The sequence below is a fragment of the Sabethes cyaneus genome, chromosome 3, assembly GCF_943734655.1.
Source record: "Sabethes cyaneus chromosome 3, idSabCyanKW18_F2, whole genome shotgun sequence".
Lineage (NCBI taxonomy): Eukaryota > Metazoa > Arthropoda > Insecta > Diptera > Culicidae > Sabethes > Sabethes cyaneus.
In genome coordinates, this window is record NC_071355.1 from 190,017,267 (window position 1) to 190,033,422 (window position 16,156).

General features: G+C 40.0%; 1 protein-coding gene across 1 annotated transcript in view; it reads left to right on the forward strand.

The window, feature by feature from the left end:
- Positions 1-9,997, forward strand: part of LOC128740516 (uncharacterized) — a 36,541-nt gene extending 26,544 nt beyond the window's left edge. The window contains exons 3-4 of the mRNA XM_053836060.1: positions 7,986-8,633; positions 8,697-9,997. Of these exons, the coding sequence (XP_053692035.1) occupies positions 7,986-8,633; positions 8,697-9,600 (1,552 nt within the window). The 3' untranslated portion in view covers positions 9,601-9,997. The remainder of the gene's footprint in view (positions 1-7,985; positions 8,634-8,696) is intronic.
- Positions 9,998-16,156: the final 6,159 nt, after the last annotated feature.

The following is a 16,156-nucleotide window of genomic DNA, read 5'->3' on the forward strand; positions in this document are numbered from 1 at the left end:
ATACCAAGCAACCACCAGCATCATGCTTCAGCTACAACTGGTGGCTTAGTCAAATATTTGAAAGTGCGTTGTAACCACAAATAACCGGTGTCATTGCCATGGGTTTGATAGGACGAGAAAATCGTTAAGTCTGCAAAGCTCGTGCTGGAATGACGATAGCAAATGATTTGAAAGGGTTTGGTTTGCGAAACTGAAAAACCATTGACGTGAATGTAACACTTACCTAATTTGGAAAATAAATCTTTTTCATTCAACAAATCGGTTCAACAATTTTGCGCTATCTATCTACTTGTTTATATGTAAAAATGCTAACAAACATAGTTTTTTTTAAGATAGGTGCTAACAAAAATGTTGTGAATATTCGAATTGCTCGTTCTTTATTCAAATTTTTAAGGGTTAACGAAGCCAGTTTTCGCTGGCCGAATAGGGAAAATCCCTCGGGAGTGATAATTACAATGCATTTGCATTTGGAGAGGTTTTACGTGCAACCTCTCACCTGTTTAATAGATTATAGAGATGATCCATCAAAAATACCTTCCCGCTTTTCTTCATATTGAAGCGCTTTGCGTCAATACCGCTTAAGTAGGGCAGTCTTCTAACTTGCTGGCACAATAAATTGGATGACTAGAACTAGTCAAATCTGTCAAACAGTATGACATCATTGAAATGCTCAACGAAACTAGAACCAGTTTTGCCTCATATTCATCTGCACTGGAAGAGGTGAAAACATTTTTAATCTGTGGTTTTTTTTCGGAAAATACGTACCAAAATCTGGGTCATTGAATATATTTGTTACACAGAAAGATCTGCCTGACCCAGCTAATTACCGATGTGATGTAAGGATGAGAATGAATTTCTTTAACTCGTAAATGCGCACGCTGAAAAAATTCGTTTAAAAAGAAAACTTACTTATCTAAAGGCGGTAAACATAATACACTTTGGGGATGTTTTTCACTATGTTGTTTTAAAACAACATTGCGCATTTAAGGGTTAAAAAAGAAAAGATCTACATTTACACTATACAAATATCATTACATCTTTTTATTTCGAGAAAAGTAGGGTTAAACGCACGTTGGTTAACCCTTCTAGAAACATGCTTTTTGGGCAGCCTTACGGATGTTGGCCTGAACCTTAGCCATGCTCGATGGACAGTTGGGAGCCGACATAATCTTCAGCTCTTTTGTTTTCTTCGTGACCATCTACTTTTCCGTTTTAGCTACGAAATTATCGATGCAGATCCTCCGTCCGTCGTCCAAAAATTTCCAATCGGTCGCAGCTGAAGTACGTTGAGAGGGTTGGCGATCTTCGGAAAACGTTCAACGTCAGCCGGTCCATCTGCTCCGGTTATCTCTTGGCACAACGGACCGAGGACAGATCCATCTTCTTCGCGTGCTACTTCTTGATGAAGGCGGCAAATTGCGACTGGTACTTCGTACTGTGTATCTCCCCGTTGTATAGGGGTTTGCAGGGATGATTGCTCCTCAGAAGAAAAAAAGAGAAGAGAAAAATTCAAACTGTGCACAGTTTTCAACGCGATATATTCTTCTCCGTTTCATTTTGACTTTTCTCTTTCTTACTGAACGTAGTTGTATGAGCAAACGCACATTGTGCTACTCATTGAGGAGCAACAGTATGATAATACACTTTGAATACGTTGATGCGATGCGCTGACGTATGGCAACTACGGGAAGTTTTAACATGGCTAGTGCGTTGAGAAAAAACGACGATTGTAAATAGCGGTCATTGCCATCAGAAAAATATTAATTCGTTAATGCAGTTGAATCATGATTCTTACATTTAGTATATTCAGTTGAGTTTGGCTGCTTGTGGACGCAACTGTATCTATTTGGTCAGGCATGTCACAACGGCAACAGTGCGAAAAATGTTATTTAGATATGGTAACATCGGAATTTCCATGCATTTGCTTCTTGACGCGCACCTACAGGAAAGTCCCATTATAAACAAAGATAATTCTCTGCTAAGATTCAAAATTCAACAACTTTTGTTTGCCTTGACGCCTCTGAGTCTATAGTTTCTGTACGCGCACCGGTTGTTTCGTTTTCACACTTACTGCTGAAGGTATCGAGAAGACCAAGAGCAAAACCGAAAGTTGCTCATTTGAAGAGCGCAATAAGAAGTTTTTCTGCGCGTTAGTTTTTCTCTTTATGTTTAGTCTGTTTCTCCTTGCGGGTATGAAATGGGGAAGGCAACTAGGAAGAAGCGCCCAACATAGCTCTAGCCATCCCAAGCCCCTACCTAGCGCCTCCACGTGGCCATACCTGGAAATACTTCAATTTGTATAATTGAGTAGCCAAGCTAGGAGGTGCGGGGTCGTGCGGTTTTCAGTTCCTAACCTTACAAATGTAGTTTTAGGCAACCATTAAACCACACGACTTTAATTTCAAGTATTATATGATTTATACTAATTTTTTGGTAAACTAATCTATTTTCAGAGAGCGAAATAAGGCGCTATATCCTTGGCCAATTGCAGCCTGGCTTCTGGTCTAAATGCCATTAGTTCATCCCTGAGGGTCCGGAGTATCACTTAACCCTTATTAGCAAAGATACTCCCAACGACTGTAAATAAATCATCTATGTATATGGGAAGCGTTTGGTACGGGAGGTCCACGCTTTCTTCCTTCCCTTGATTTCAAGGAGTTTGATGGAATTAGGTATTTTTTCTAGTTCCACTTGATTCCTTGGAATTCTCTCTGCGGTACATGCTGCGCAGTTGGCCTGGCCGTTGACAAGAAAAATGATTGATTCAAGTAATCGTCATTTTCCAGGATGCCTTCCAGAATTGGCTGCGTTAGTGTGAGATTAGATTAGATTAGATTAGATTATGTTTAGTCTGTTTCTCCTTGCGTGGATTTATTTCTCATTTCTGACAGCAGCTCTGCTCATTGTGTTGGAAAAAAAGTTGCACTTTTTGCACAATGAGTGAGGAAATAACAAGCCTGGGGGCTTGGACATTCCCTTCTTGCTGGACGTCAGCCACAGAAGAACCTTATTCGGGAACATCGGAGATATAGTAGGTGTCATCGCTTACCTCCTTGAAGGGGGACGTAAAGTGCCCGGTTCCCTGTCAGTCGTTGTCGTCCAGGCTCAAGTGGGTCTCGACATCCATTGTGGTCACAACGTTGCACTTCGTCGGAAATGGAAAAATGATTTTCACCAGCAAAATTTGGATCTCAAAATGCACTCAGATGTTTAGTAAATGTTAGCAACCAAAGTGGTATTGAAAACATTTTTCGGACAAATATGGTTTCATCATAATCTTTGAATATAGTTTAAACTTTCAGGCTTCATTGGACGAAAATAGATCTTATGTCCTAGCACACCGGATACGGAAACTTCATGAAAAGCATAAACCGCTATTTTTCACCATCATATTTTACATTGGCATTTGGATGTTTGGCTTGACCTCTTACTCCTTTTATAGTCAAGTTTCAGTGTGGGCAGAGACAAACAGACATAACACTCATTTTCCATTCTTCGCACCGATTTCAAATTAGGGCTTAGTTGGGAATGTCTCCGTTTTGCTCAATGAAAGAGGGGGAGTACCCCATAAAAAATACTTGCTAATTCGAGGGATACTTCTGTTGCTATTTGATATTTGGGAAAGTCGATCATATATGGTACTAGTGTTCAGGCAAAATGCGAGGTACGATAATTTTTGTTGGTTTTTCTTCCAAGTGTTATGTTTGTTTGTCTGTGGTGTAGATTTCCATTTTCTTTTCATTTAAAATAATGAATTCATCAAATGAAAACAAACCGTGAGTTAAAAGTATTGCATAGAGTTGGGTGAGTTTAATTGACTCTATATGGTTGAAAGTTGTGACACAACGAATATCCTAGCAGCAATTTAAGTTTTATTACATTCTTCTAGTGGTTCTCATGACCAATTTCATAAAACCGCTAATAAAACGATGAGCTTCGCTAGAACTTTATGATGACCGCTATAAAACTGTCTTGCAACCAAAGCATTGGGCAACACTGCATCGGTATAAAAAAATTGATACTTTTGGGGCGACACTTCGATATTGTTGATTGATACTCAGCGCAACGATATCAGCCAGTATCGATACTCAAACGCCGATACTTGTATCAATACTTTCACAATAAAAGCTTGAGAAACTTACATAAGAGGTGAAGTACGATGAATAAGTCACTAGTCACTTATTTTTGCGATGAATAAACTAAATGCGCAAAAATAGATCCAGCCCTAAATCCTGTATTAAATTAAATTACAATTTCAACTTGAAATCCAATTTCAAGTTGGATTTCGTGTCTAATTTTAAGTCCAATTTAAAGATTAATTTTAGGTCCGATTTAACTCCAATTTCAAGTAAAGTTCTAAGTTTAATTCCAAGTCAAATTTCAAGCATAATTTCTAGTAAAATTTTACGTCAAATTTCATGCCTTATTTTATGTTTAATTTCAAGTCCAATTTGAAGTCAAATTGAAGTCCAATTTTAAGCTCTGTTTAAGACACAAATCCAGTTCAGTTTGTCGTAAAGCTACTAGTCTAGTGAATTGGTCCAAACTTAAGTCCAATTTCGCATCCAATTTCAAGTGCAAATTCAAGTCCAACTTTAGGATCATTTTTAAGTTTCATTTAAAGTCTAACTTTCAGTTCAATTTGAAGTATATTTGTTCCCTGTATTCAAAAAAGGCGAAAAGTGAAACATGGAAAATTATCGACCAGTTATATCATTATGAGGTGCCTCCAAATTGTTAGAGCTGATTGTCTATCACTACCTGTTCTTTGAATATAAGCGATATATCTCAGTCGATTAGAACGGTTCCTACGCCAGTCGCTCGTTTAACATAAACATACTACAATTCACCTCCAAATGCCTTAACGCTATGTAGAATCACCAACATATTGACACTAACTACACAGATTTAAGAGCAGCATTTGATAGAATCGAACGCGATTTGTTCTTGACTAAGATTTCTAAGTTCGGAACCGACACGTTGTCTAACACAATGACTGCGTTCTCACCTGTTTGATCGAACGCTTCGAGTTAAGTTCGGAAATGTTGAATCTCGGGCCTTCACTAACTTATCTGGGGCTCCGCAAGGCAGTAATCTTGGTCCCTTGAAGCTTTTATTTAACGTAAACGAAGTTTGTTGAATTTTTCTGGTTGTTAGAAACACTGAAGAATGACGAGAGTTCCAGAAAATTGTTTATCTTTTTGTACAGTGGTGTAAGTGGAACCGTATCATCATAAACGTCGAGAAATGCTGCGTTGTACCATTCATGCGTAACAAAAATCCAATACTTCACGACTATCTGACTCACGACTATTGAAGGAAGTTTTTTGGCAAAAGCTCATGAAGTAAAGGGCCTAGGCGTTACATTGGATAGTAAATTGACTTTTGATATGCATCGATCGATCATCATACAAAAAGCAAACTGGCAGCTGGGGTTTATCAAAAAGGTTTGTAACGAGTTCAGTGATCCATTGTACTGTGCTTTGATCGCTGTACTGCGTTTTGGTAAGACCTCTCCTAGAAACTGCTTGCATTATCTGGGGCCTATAGCAGGAGTACTGGAACGACATATAGAACAAATACAATAACGATTCGTTCGGTTTGCTCTACAACGACTACCTTGGAGAGATTTGCCCTCGTATACAGATCGGTATCAACTGATTAATTGAAGCACACTACTTACATGTCGTAAAATTGTCCAGGCCACATTCGTATCAATATGCGATTATCGACACTTCCAATGCGTCCAATCGGCCCACACTGCAGAAGGTTTTTGTAAAGACTTCACGAATCAGGTTGTCACTTGTAAACACTTCACGGATCAAGTAGTTTTACCATGACTGCCTGACAGCTCTTGTACAAGGTTATAAAGCATAAAGCTTGCTCTGGTAAAAGGCTTAATCAGTCAGTCTTCAGTCAGCTTTGTTAACTTGCAAATGTACGTTTGTTTGCAGAAAATTTAAAGTTTTACTGTCAGATCATTCTGTTCGATTCGGTTTATAGCGACCACAACAACATATCCGATGGAATAACTATTAAATTTTCATGTTTCCGTAGTTGTGCAGCATATGCGCATTAAATATTATAGTGCATCATAGTATGATTGGTGGATAAAATTAACGCGTTATCGACATTTTGCAATTTTTTTCAAACTAGTTTTAACAAAATAAATATATTTGATTACTCAATCTCAATTTCTAGCAAAATCATTTTAGTTGCTTCCGGTGACATGAAGATTGAAAACAACTTTATTTGCGCAATTCACACTTTGCTTTAATGAATTTTTGATTGCGGGCTAAAAAATGTCAAGCGGAATATACATTCATTGTCACGTTCCTTATCAGTTATTTTTCGTCTGTATAGTTTTCAATTTTATGTCATTCCATGTTGTTTAGGTTTATACTAATTAAATTTTCTATGCCTTGTAATTGCCGTAACTATTATTGTAAAACATAAAAGCTCCATGAACCTTTTATTCACTGCAACCACTAGTAAAACATTTTCAACATTTTAATTTTCTATTTGAATCGCTTGCTTTTGCATTACGTAAGCAACTTATGATCTTCATGACATATTGAATATTTTCGGCGTGTAGACACAGAAAACATATTTAAGAAAGTTATAGAAGTGTTGTGCGATTTAAAAAATTTAGCACATCTACTGCAGTTTGAAGCAGTTTATTTAATTGGGCAATTGCACGAAAAACGCATTTCCATAAATAAACAAATAAATAAATTTTCACCATTCGACAGACCTTCGAGAAATGTCGGGAATACGACATGCTCAGTATCTTTATTGATTTCAAAGCAGCATACGATACAGTTGATCGAAAATAGCCATGATAGATTCACATAACACATTTTCAAATATTTGATATGTTATATAAAATATGAAAAGTATCAAGTAGGTACACCAAACAATACTGAGACACTTTGAAATCTTGATATCTTTTTTCATGGAATTGCTGAATTTTTCTAACAATATTACAAAAATTATCAACTGAGTAAACTGCACACTTGTCAACGCTTGTACCTACACGTGCCCAGGACGTTGAACACCATCATTTAAAATCGGGTCCTGGCTTAGAAAACGGCAGCGGCAGGCACATAAATATTTGCGGTTATAATAAGCACGTTGGTATTGATACTATCCGGAAATCTGGGGCTTTCTAGTCCAAACGTGTTTAAACGTCTTGGGTTTGTACGAACGACAGTAGCGGAAGAAAATCGTTTATTCTCTGCCTAACAGCTAAGTAAAACAGCGTCGTGAGGGAATTTGAACAATTTAAATAAAAATACCAGTCGTTAATTAACAAAACAATTTAAATGGAGAGAAGACCCGTACTGACGTGTTTCTAGAAGCTGTTTTGGTATTGATTTCCGTGCTTGAAGTTCAGAACGCAATTTTTAATTTGAATGTACGGAAGCATTGAAAACAATGTACCTAATAGTTTAAAATTTTCCATCATTTCTTATTTCACATTTTTTGAGCATTGGATTGATTTTTCATCAAGGTTGGATGACAGAATCGTCAGGATAACAGAATAATTTGATATGACAGGTAGTACGTGCTTTGCCCTAACAATGATATGCGCATTCATAATAATTAATTAAATGCATTTGTAGCTGTACTTAGATTCCTTGCTTAGCCTCGGAGAGGCACGGCAAGGCTATAAATCACTGGCATGGAATTAATTAACGTGCAATTTGTTTTGAAAACGTGCAAGACTAATGTCGGATTCAGTTACTTACGTTCGCGCATTAAGATGTCTTGTCACGTTTTCCTACGTCTGATCGATAATTTCACTTGCTGAATTCCTTTCTTGTTTAAACAGTGAGAAACTAAATTTGAGGGCAGCAAATAATGTGATAATCTAAACGGTCCTGCAATAGTTACATTATGGGATGGGATGAGATTTGATTTGATTGAAGCTGATATAGAACTTACATCACTTAGGTATTAATTACAATTTTTTTCTCTTCCAGAACCATGAAGATAACAAACATCGCACTGCTAACATTTGCAGTGTACTTATCAGTGGCAGCTGCCCAGCAATATGCAAACTATCCTTCGAACAGGTATGTGCTACGGACGAATGGGTGGTACGACAGCTACGAGCAACGAAGACCGTTCAGAGTTGAATCAAAGAAACTTGCCAACCTTGTTCCCACTGCTCGAAACACCAAAGCTCGTCTCGGATCAATCTCCAACTCTCGGTTTTCCGGTGGAATCGGTTCGCGACTTGGAGAGACCTCAACGGCTCCGCAAAATGTCGTACCACCAAAAAACGATCAGCAGCTTTCGAGTGCCGTCGTAGATCTGGCCCTGAGTATTGGTCGCAGTTTATCGGACCAGACAAGCACGGCGGAAGTTTTTTCACCCGTCAGTATCATGGGAGTCTTAAACCTTCTGCTGTTGGGTGCCCAGGATGCCACGAGAACCGAACTGCTCAATGCATTAAAACTGGACGGACGCACATCATACAGTGCTTATCACCGCAGAGCGGCAGGAATGTTGAAAAACTTGTTGTCCAACAACCCTCAGGAATTGGATCAACTGGCTTGGAAAGCTGGATCCTGTGCAGAATCTGAATACTCCGACGAAGAAACCTTACCACCAGCTACTACAACGAGGTTTGTACCCGTTAATCTATGGGTAATTGCTACTGATATTTAACGATATTTTTATGTCTTCAGTATTAAGGATCTTCGAATTGCCAATGCTATTTTCGCTCAAACAAAACTGCCATTGAACGAAAAAACCGTCACACTGGCCAGTCAACTGTACGGTGCTAGTACACAGAGCGTAAATTTCCGTGACTCGCTGGCTGCTACATCCCTCATCAACAAATGGGTCGCTCAGGCAACCAACAACAAAATTCGCGAAATAATCAGTGGCAGTTTTCCCCAGGATACCAATATGGTATTGGTCAGCTCACTCTACTTCAAGGCAACCTGGATGACGGAGTTCATCGCCAAGTCAACGAAACCGAAAAACTTCTTCCCGGACGGGTTAGATCGACCGTCGTTCAAGGTGGACACAATGACCCTGACAGCATGTCTCCCCTATCACTTCGAACGAGATATTGGACTACGAGTGTTAGGTTTACCATACAGTGACAATGCCACCACGATGTACGTTCTAATGCCGCAAAATTCGACTCGAGCAAAGTTGCGCACCCTACAGGGTCAATTAACGGCAGCCCGACTCGATTCGATCCTATCGAAAATGCAGCTTCGTACCAGTACGGTCAATTTCCCCCGGATGCAACTGGAAAGCAGCACCAATGTGGAAAAAGCTCTCCGTCACCTAGGCGTGAAGTCCATCTTTAGCCCCCAGCATAGTAATTTGCGTCTGATGCTGAATCAAGCTGCCGACGCCCAGGGACAGTCACCGCTGTACGTGAGTCAGATCAAACACAAAGTGAACCTCAGCGTAGACGAGCGTGGCACGGAGGGTGCTGCGGTTACGGTGACCCTGATCGATCGTGCCGGCTCGTCGGTGTACTTCAACGTGAACCAGCCATTCCTGATTTATGTTCGTCACGATCCCACCCGTTTGCCATTGTTCTACGGGGCGGTGTTTGATCCACGATCCTAAAGGAGTCGACGAATCTTTTGTCGGTAGTTTTAGTACCGTACCGGATTCATTTTCCGGTATGTTTAACGTGCCATTCCGCTACTGATTGTTAGGAAAATGGGTTTGTTACGGTTGCTAAATTGTAGTAATAGGTTTTACCCGTGCCAAAGAGACGAATGAGTGACTAAGCGCTAGGTAGTAAAGTGTTTTATGTGTGTCGTGACTTGGAATGAAGTGATCATAAAAAAGATGATCTCTTTTGTAAAGTGGAGTAACTGAATTGACATTGATGATGTATTAGACTATATTTAGGTACATAAAACATTGCTGAGCAGCAACACATTCATTTTTCATAAACGATAAACACATTTATTTATAACCACTTGTGCAAATATATAAATTTTATACAAATAATTATCTTTGAAACAATTAAACCTTGATATCTCACAGTCCGGAATCACGAAATTGAACTACTGCAATGTGCAATGTGTAGTCACATTAACATCACGTCAGACTACTGACATATACCAGCGTTAAGAAACACCATAAAAAACAATTTTGACTGCACGAATTGGTTAAATCAGTTGATTAAACATATTCTTATAATAATTTACTTTTGAATGACCAAGAAGAGTGGAATTAAAAAAACTCTTATTTAGTTACTTTTATTGAATTTGCTGAACTTCCAACATAGCAAAGAAAGGTACAATAGATAATCGACAAATAAAATTGAAATTCGATCTCTATTCAAGAGTATGCAATTAAATATCGAGTACAAGTGACATAAACTTTATGAAGTTAAAAGCATTTTATTGATATTTATTAAACACTGATGTATTAACAAATATTTAAGTGGGTCAAACTGTTCATGTAACATATTGAAAGTAGACAGTCGGGAAAAACCTATGCTAGGGCATGTTTTTTATTTCGAAAAATACCTCTAAGCAAAATATTAGCTCGATTAGAGAGAAGGATTGAAGATTCGTCTAAAATGAATTCGATTCACTCACGAGCAAACTACGTTTTTGTTCGTGAACGTGTCTGAAGCTGCACGTGCCTCGGTTTGCCATTGGGGTTTATGAAGAGAACCATTTTCGTTGCACTGTTGTCCGGCATTCCTACGACGTGTCCGGTTCACCGTAGCCTACCAATTTTCCATCTCCTAGCCATACTGAAAAAAACAAAATCTCATTAAGCAAGCGCACGTAGTTCGCGGCAACTTATCCGTTGTCTAATTGCCGATGTTCTGCAAAACAGCTGTTGCACGTTGCCATATTAAGTCGCCTTTGTCCATGTCGAATGTTCCGAATCGGATTTTCTTGATTGTTCGTAGTCTATTTTAGGTGGGTTGCCTTACTACGACCACGCTACCGAGCCTCTTGTTGGGGCTGCCAACTTAGTTATAGTGCCGAGACAACACATTTCTCAATTCAGCAGCCCACTCCGGATCAAACGCTGTCGTGAGCCGCTCTTTACCTGGAGTACAAGTCACTCAATGCTGACAAGTGTATTACTATTGCTAGATTACTCCAAAGCGTTTGATAGAGTTCAACGCTGCAGACTTTGCGTCAAATTTCGAACGCGATTTAACTTCGCCCTTAGTGCAATGAGACTACTCAGTTCATATCTTGCTAATAGGTAGCAAACTGTTTTTTGTCGGGTATGAAATGGGGAGAGTCGGAAGGAGCGTCAAACATAGCTTTGACTCTCTCAAGTCCCTCTCAAGACCTAACGTTTACTCGAAGATCTAAGCCAAAAGATGATGACCGATGGCCATACCTGCGCCTGTCCCTTACGACTTAGACAGCGTCTGTATCGGAGCAAGCGGCTGAATATGAAGGCGCTGTATCCCGCAACTATACCTAAGATGGAAGACCCTTCAGCGGGATGTAGGTATTGCAACCCCGCACAGTGGGACCATTCTGGAAAAAGGCGGTCAAAAGTCTTTTCTTGCTTTTCCTGACGTTTTCGAGCTAGAGCTTCGAGCTTAACAAAAAATTGTTAATGACGTCGGATCCATTGATTTCAACTTTAAGAAGACCAAAAGTAAAAAAAAATCAATGCGGTTGTTACCAGCAGCATACAAACTTTTACAAAAATACCAGAACGAAAATAATTCTGCAACAGATAGCGAAACAGACGTGGACGAGGTCCTGTGAAATTATTATGAACATGTACGAATAAAAAAACCCTGATAACTTACTAAAACCAGCATATATGTAAGTAATTCATAATTGAAATAACCAAAATGCCCGGCCAGACCCGGCCAAAATTTTTTGGCACACTTATACTACATTCTATGGCGGTTCAAGCGATGCTAACTTTAGCTGCCAGTAGCTGCCTATTTACGGAAAAAATTAGTTGTAAAAACGGTAAAATTTATGCTTTAAATCCATTTTTGAATCCAATAAAGCAACATATGATATATACACCTTCTAGAAAGCTACGTATTTTGATAGTATCCAAAAGTTTGTAGAACATGTCGAACCTGTTAGATAAGGTTTTGTGTACAAGAAGTTTAAAAAACTGATTTTAAGGGGGTCACGAAAGAAAGTCAATTATATCTCGAAATATGCCGAACACATGACCATGCTATCTAGTTTCTATAAAAAATTATTTTTTTCAAATTTGTTATCCCCTTAATATATAATTATATCAAAATGTCATTAGATGCAGAATACTTTTTTATGAAACTTCTCCTAAGACACCTAAGCGAGAAAAGACTTTTGACCGCCTTTTTCCAGAATGGTCCCACTGTGCCCCGGCAAGGTAGTATAATGAAATTCTTATTTACCATGAAAAATGCAAATTTCTTATTTCTTATTTATTTATTACATCAACAGACGTACATGGTCCCAGTGATAGCTTAATTTCTTAAAACTAGTGGTCAAGTGTATAAATATTAATAAATTCACATAAATATAAATAAAAACGTGTAAACAAATTAATTGGACCGGCTTAAGAAGCAGTTGAATCGCTCACGTGGGGTTTGGCGCGATAGATGAAAATCGAATATGGATGCTACTTTGTCAAACGTCCTCTGGAGACCGCTGAAGATCCCGTCTTTGCTGTAGTTCGTACGGTGATGTGACATCCTCAGCATAGCAGTATTTCGAAGGGATCTAGTAATCTAGAATTTGAGGGCAATCAATTTTTCCTCGCAGAGTATCGGCGAGTAGTAGGGCTTTAGATTTATCCCTCAGTGTGGAGAGAGTATCCAGGTTTATACATCGATTTTCGTAGCTCGTTAAGTGATACGGATTTCGCCAACCGACGAAGAGCAAAACGCAGCGCAGGCCGGATTCGATTAGTTCAGAACTGTTCCAAACCGCAGAACAGTACTCCAGAGCCGATCTGACCAGGAAGCAGAATAATGCTGTTAAGCAGTAGACGTCTGTGAAACTTCTGGCGATTCTAAAAATGAATCCCAGGGTATTAGAGGATTTGTTGACGATATACGAAACATGCTGTCTAAATGCTAGCTTTGTATCGAAGATTGCACCTAGGTCTTTGATATGAGCAACCCGCTCGATAGGGCTTGATAGCAGAGTGTAGTTGAAGATAACAGCATCTTTTTTACGCGAGAGGGATATTACAGAGCACTTTGAGGGGTTTACAACCATTCTGTTTAAGGTACACCAATTAGCGAAGATATCCAGCCGGAATACCTGAGGTGGCACAATCACCGATGGCAACTATCAGCTGACGATCGGTTAGATAAGAACGGAACCATCACAGGAAAGTTCCGGTTATTCCAAGCCTTTCGAGTTTAGCGATTGCGATTACGTGACTGAGCTTATCAAAGGCGGCTGACAGGTCGTTATATATGACGTTGGTTTGCGTCATTGCAGACATGTTGTCGACGATGCGCGTAGTAAGGCACAGCAAATTAGTAGTATGTAGTGGATCGACCAGGGAGGAATTCATGCTGATCTCACTTACTTATGTGTCCATGTCCGCTGGTCCGGCAGAACAAAGGGATGAAATCAGAGATCTCCACTGCTGACGGTTACCCGCCATGGCTTTTACCTGTCGCCAGGACAGGTTCTCGTCTACAGCCCAGATGTCGTTGGCTAAGCTCCGTCGCCATGAGCCTCTGGCTCTGCCACTTCTACGCTGTTCTTGTGGATTCCAGTCAAGGGCTTCTCTGCAAACCTCGTTCGCTCCTTTCCTCAAGGTGTGTCCAATCCACTTCCACCTACGTTCACGAATTTCTGTGGCTATCGGCCGTTGATGACACCTACGATGGCGTTCCTCCGTTCCTCATTGGACATCCAGTTATCAGGCCACCAAGCACGAAGGATGTATCGCAGGCACCGGTTAATGTTAAAGTTTTTGCGTTGTCTCCGCTGATACGCACCACGTTTCGCAGGCATACAGCAGTACGGATTTAACGTTTGAATTAAAGATTCGAGTTTTCGTACGTAGAGTGATCTGGTTTGAGCGCCAAATGTTTCGCAGACCTGCAAAGGCACCCCTGGCCTTCCTGATCCTTGTGGCTATATCAGTCTTGGTACCACCATCGGGCGTTGTCTGGCTACCAAGATATTGAAAGGCGTCTACCTGCACAACTTTTTGTCCCGCTACTGTGATGTTGGTGGAATAGTCAGTGTTCACTACCATAGACTTAGTTTTAGCTACATTGACTGTGAGACCTGCTGCCTGGGAGCTCTCGAAGAGGTCATCTAACTTGCTCTGCATATCGTTTCGGCGTTGTGCGAGCAAAACAATGCCGTCGGCCAGGTCGAGGTCATTTAGGTTATGCTGATCTGCGCTCAAATATTGCTTACAATGTAAAAAAGTGACTCCAAGACGATTAGTTCGAGCAATTTCGAGATAGCACTTAACGATGTAATTCCTCGGTAATTGTCCACGTCTCGCTTGGTGCCCTTTTTATGCTTTTTGGTGTACAGGAAGCATATGAGCAAATTTCCAGCAAGACGGAAAAATACCACGGGTGACGAGGTGACGGGTGAAGGACTTCTGGAATATGAGCTGTAGTGGTCTAACCAAATGCAAAGAATCACGATCAGAATGCAAAATCCACCTATCATAATATTGCGGAGTTTCCAAATTTTTAGACTCCCACGCGAAAATTATTAGCGTGACTAATTTCTGCGTGTCCCACCCACGGTTGCAATTAGGCAATTTGAACCATTTTCGTCATGGCCTTCCCAGAGCAGCCCTTCTTGTTTGACAAGCATATTTTCAATGTATTTGGTAAGTACAGGATATTTATTATTAAAATATGAATTTACGTAGGACTCGTAAAATTGTTGCAAGGCACAATAATATGCACGATAAAATTTAATGCGCATATGCTACACAATTACGAAAACTGCTGAAAATTTATCATTTATTATATCGGATATTTTATTATGGTCGCCATAAACGAAATTAATCAGGATAATCTGACATTAAAACTTGAACTTTTCTGCTCACGGCTGTACTTTCACGTTAACAAAGCTGATTGACTGATATGGCTTTTTACCAGAGCAAGCTGCATGCTTTATAGCTTTGTAGCGAAAAGATTTATTAAATTATGGCGGTTTCCGCCAAACAACGAAAAGCATGATCGGTTTTATTGTTGCTTTCTGCAGGACGTGATAAGACTTAAGCTTATAACCTGATTCTTAAAGAGGTTATAAAAATCTTCTAAAGAATGGGCCCCTTGGTCGGAAATCAGTTTTATAGCGGTTATCAGAAAATTCTGGTGGAGCTCAGTTGTATTAGCGGTTTTATGAAATTGGTCATGAAAACCACAAGAGACACGTAATAAAAGAGGAACCTTCTAGAAAACGCGAGTACGAGGAGAATGCACTCGCCGGTACTGAGGAGAAATTTACCAGCAATGAGTTTCTACAAAACGGTGAGATGCCAGAATTTGGTTATGCCTATTATGTGCCAATGGTAGTGTAGGCAACCTGCTTACTGACCATGTGGTAGCAGCCAGGTGGAAGGGGCACTTCCAGATGTTGTTGTACGGAAAAGTAAAGACGAAGATCAGCAGAAAAAGGATACGAATTGTGAGCGAGGGCTCAGCTGTGGAACCACCAGCACAGACGGAGGTTAAAAAAGCAATCACTGAGCTGAAAAAAGTAAGGCTGATGAGATGGACGGTAACTTGGTTGAGCTTCTAAAAGCGGGTAGCGAGTTGCTGTACGAAGCAATCCATCAGGTCATTGTCAGGATCTGGAAGGAAGAAAAACTGTCTATTTTCAAAAAAGGACAGCGACTCGAGTGTAAAAACTATCGACGTATTTGTGGCAAGCCGTACTTACAGCCATCAAGCGGTACTTATTGCGACCACTTTCGTAAACTCCTCATAACCTCACTGCTCTCTCGCCCCAAACGCCAGTTACACGCTACCCACTCAACATTAAGTCACCATAACCTATTACACACCTCAGGCAAACCTTTCAATGTAGAATAAATGGCAGGATACCACTGTATTATATTACTCACTTCTGCTTATAGGGTGCTTTCCCGTATCCTGTTCTATAGACTAAGATCGTTAGCGGAGTCCTACGTTGGTGAGTCCCAAAATGATTTTCGTAATGGTCGCTCGACAACGGAC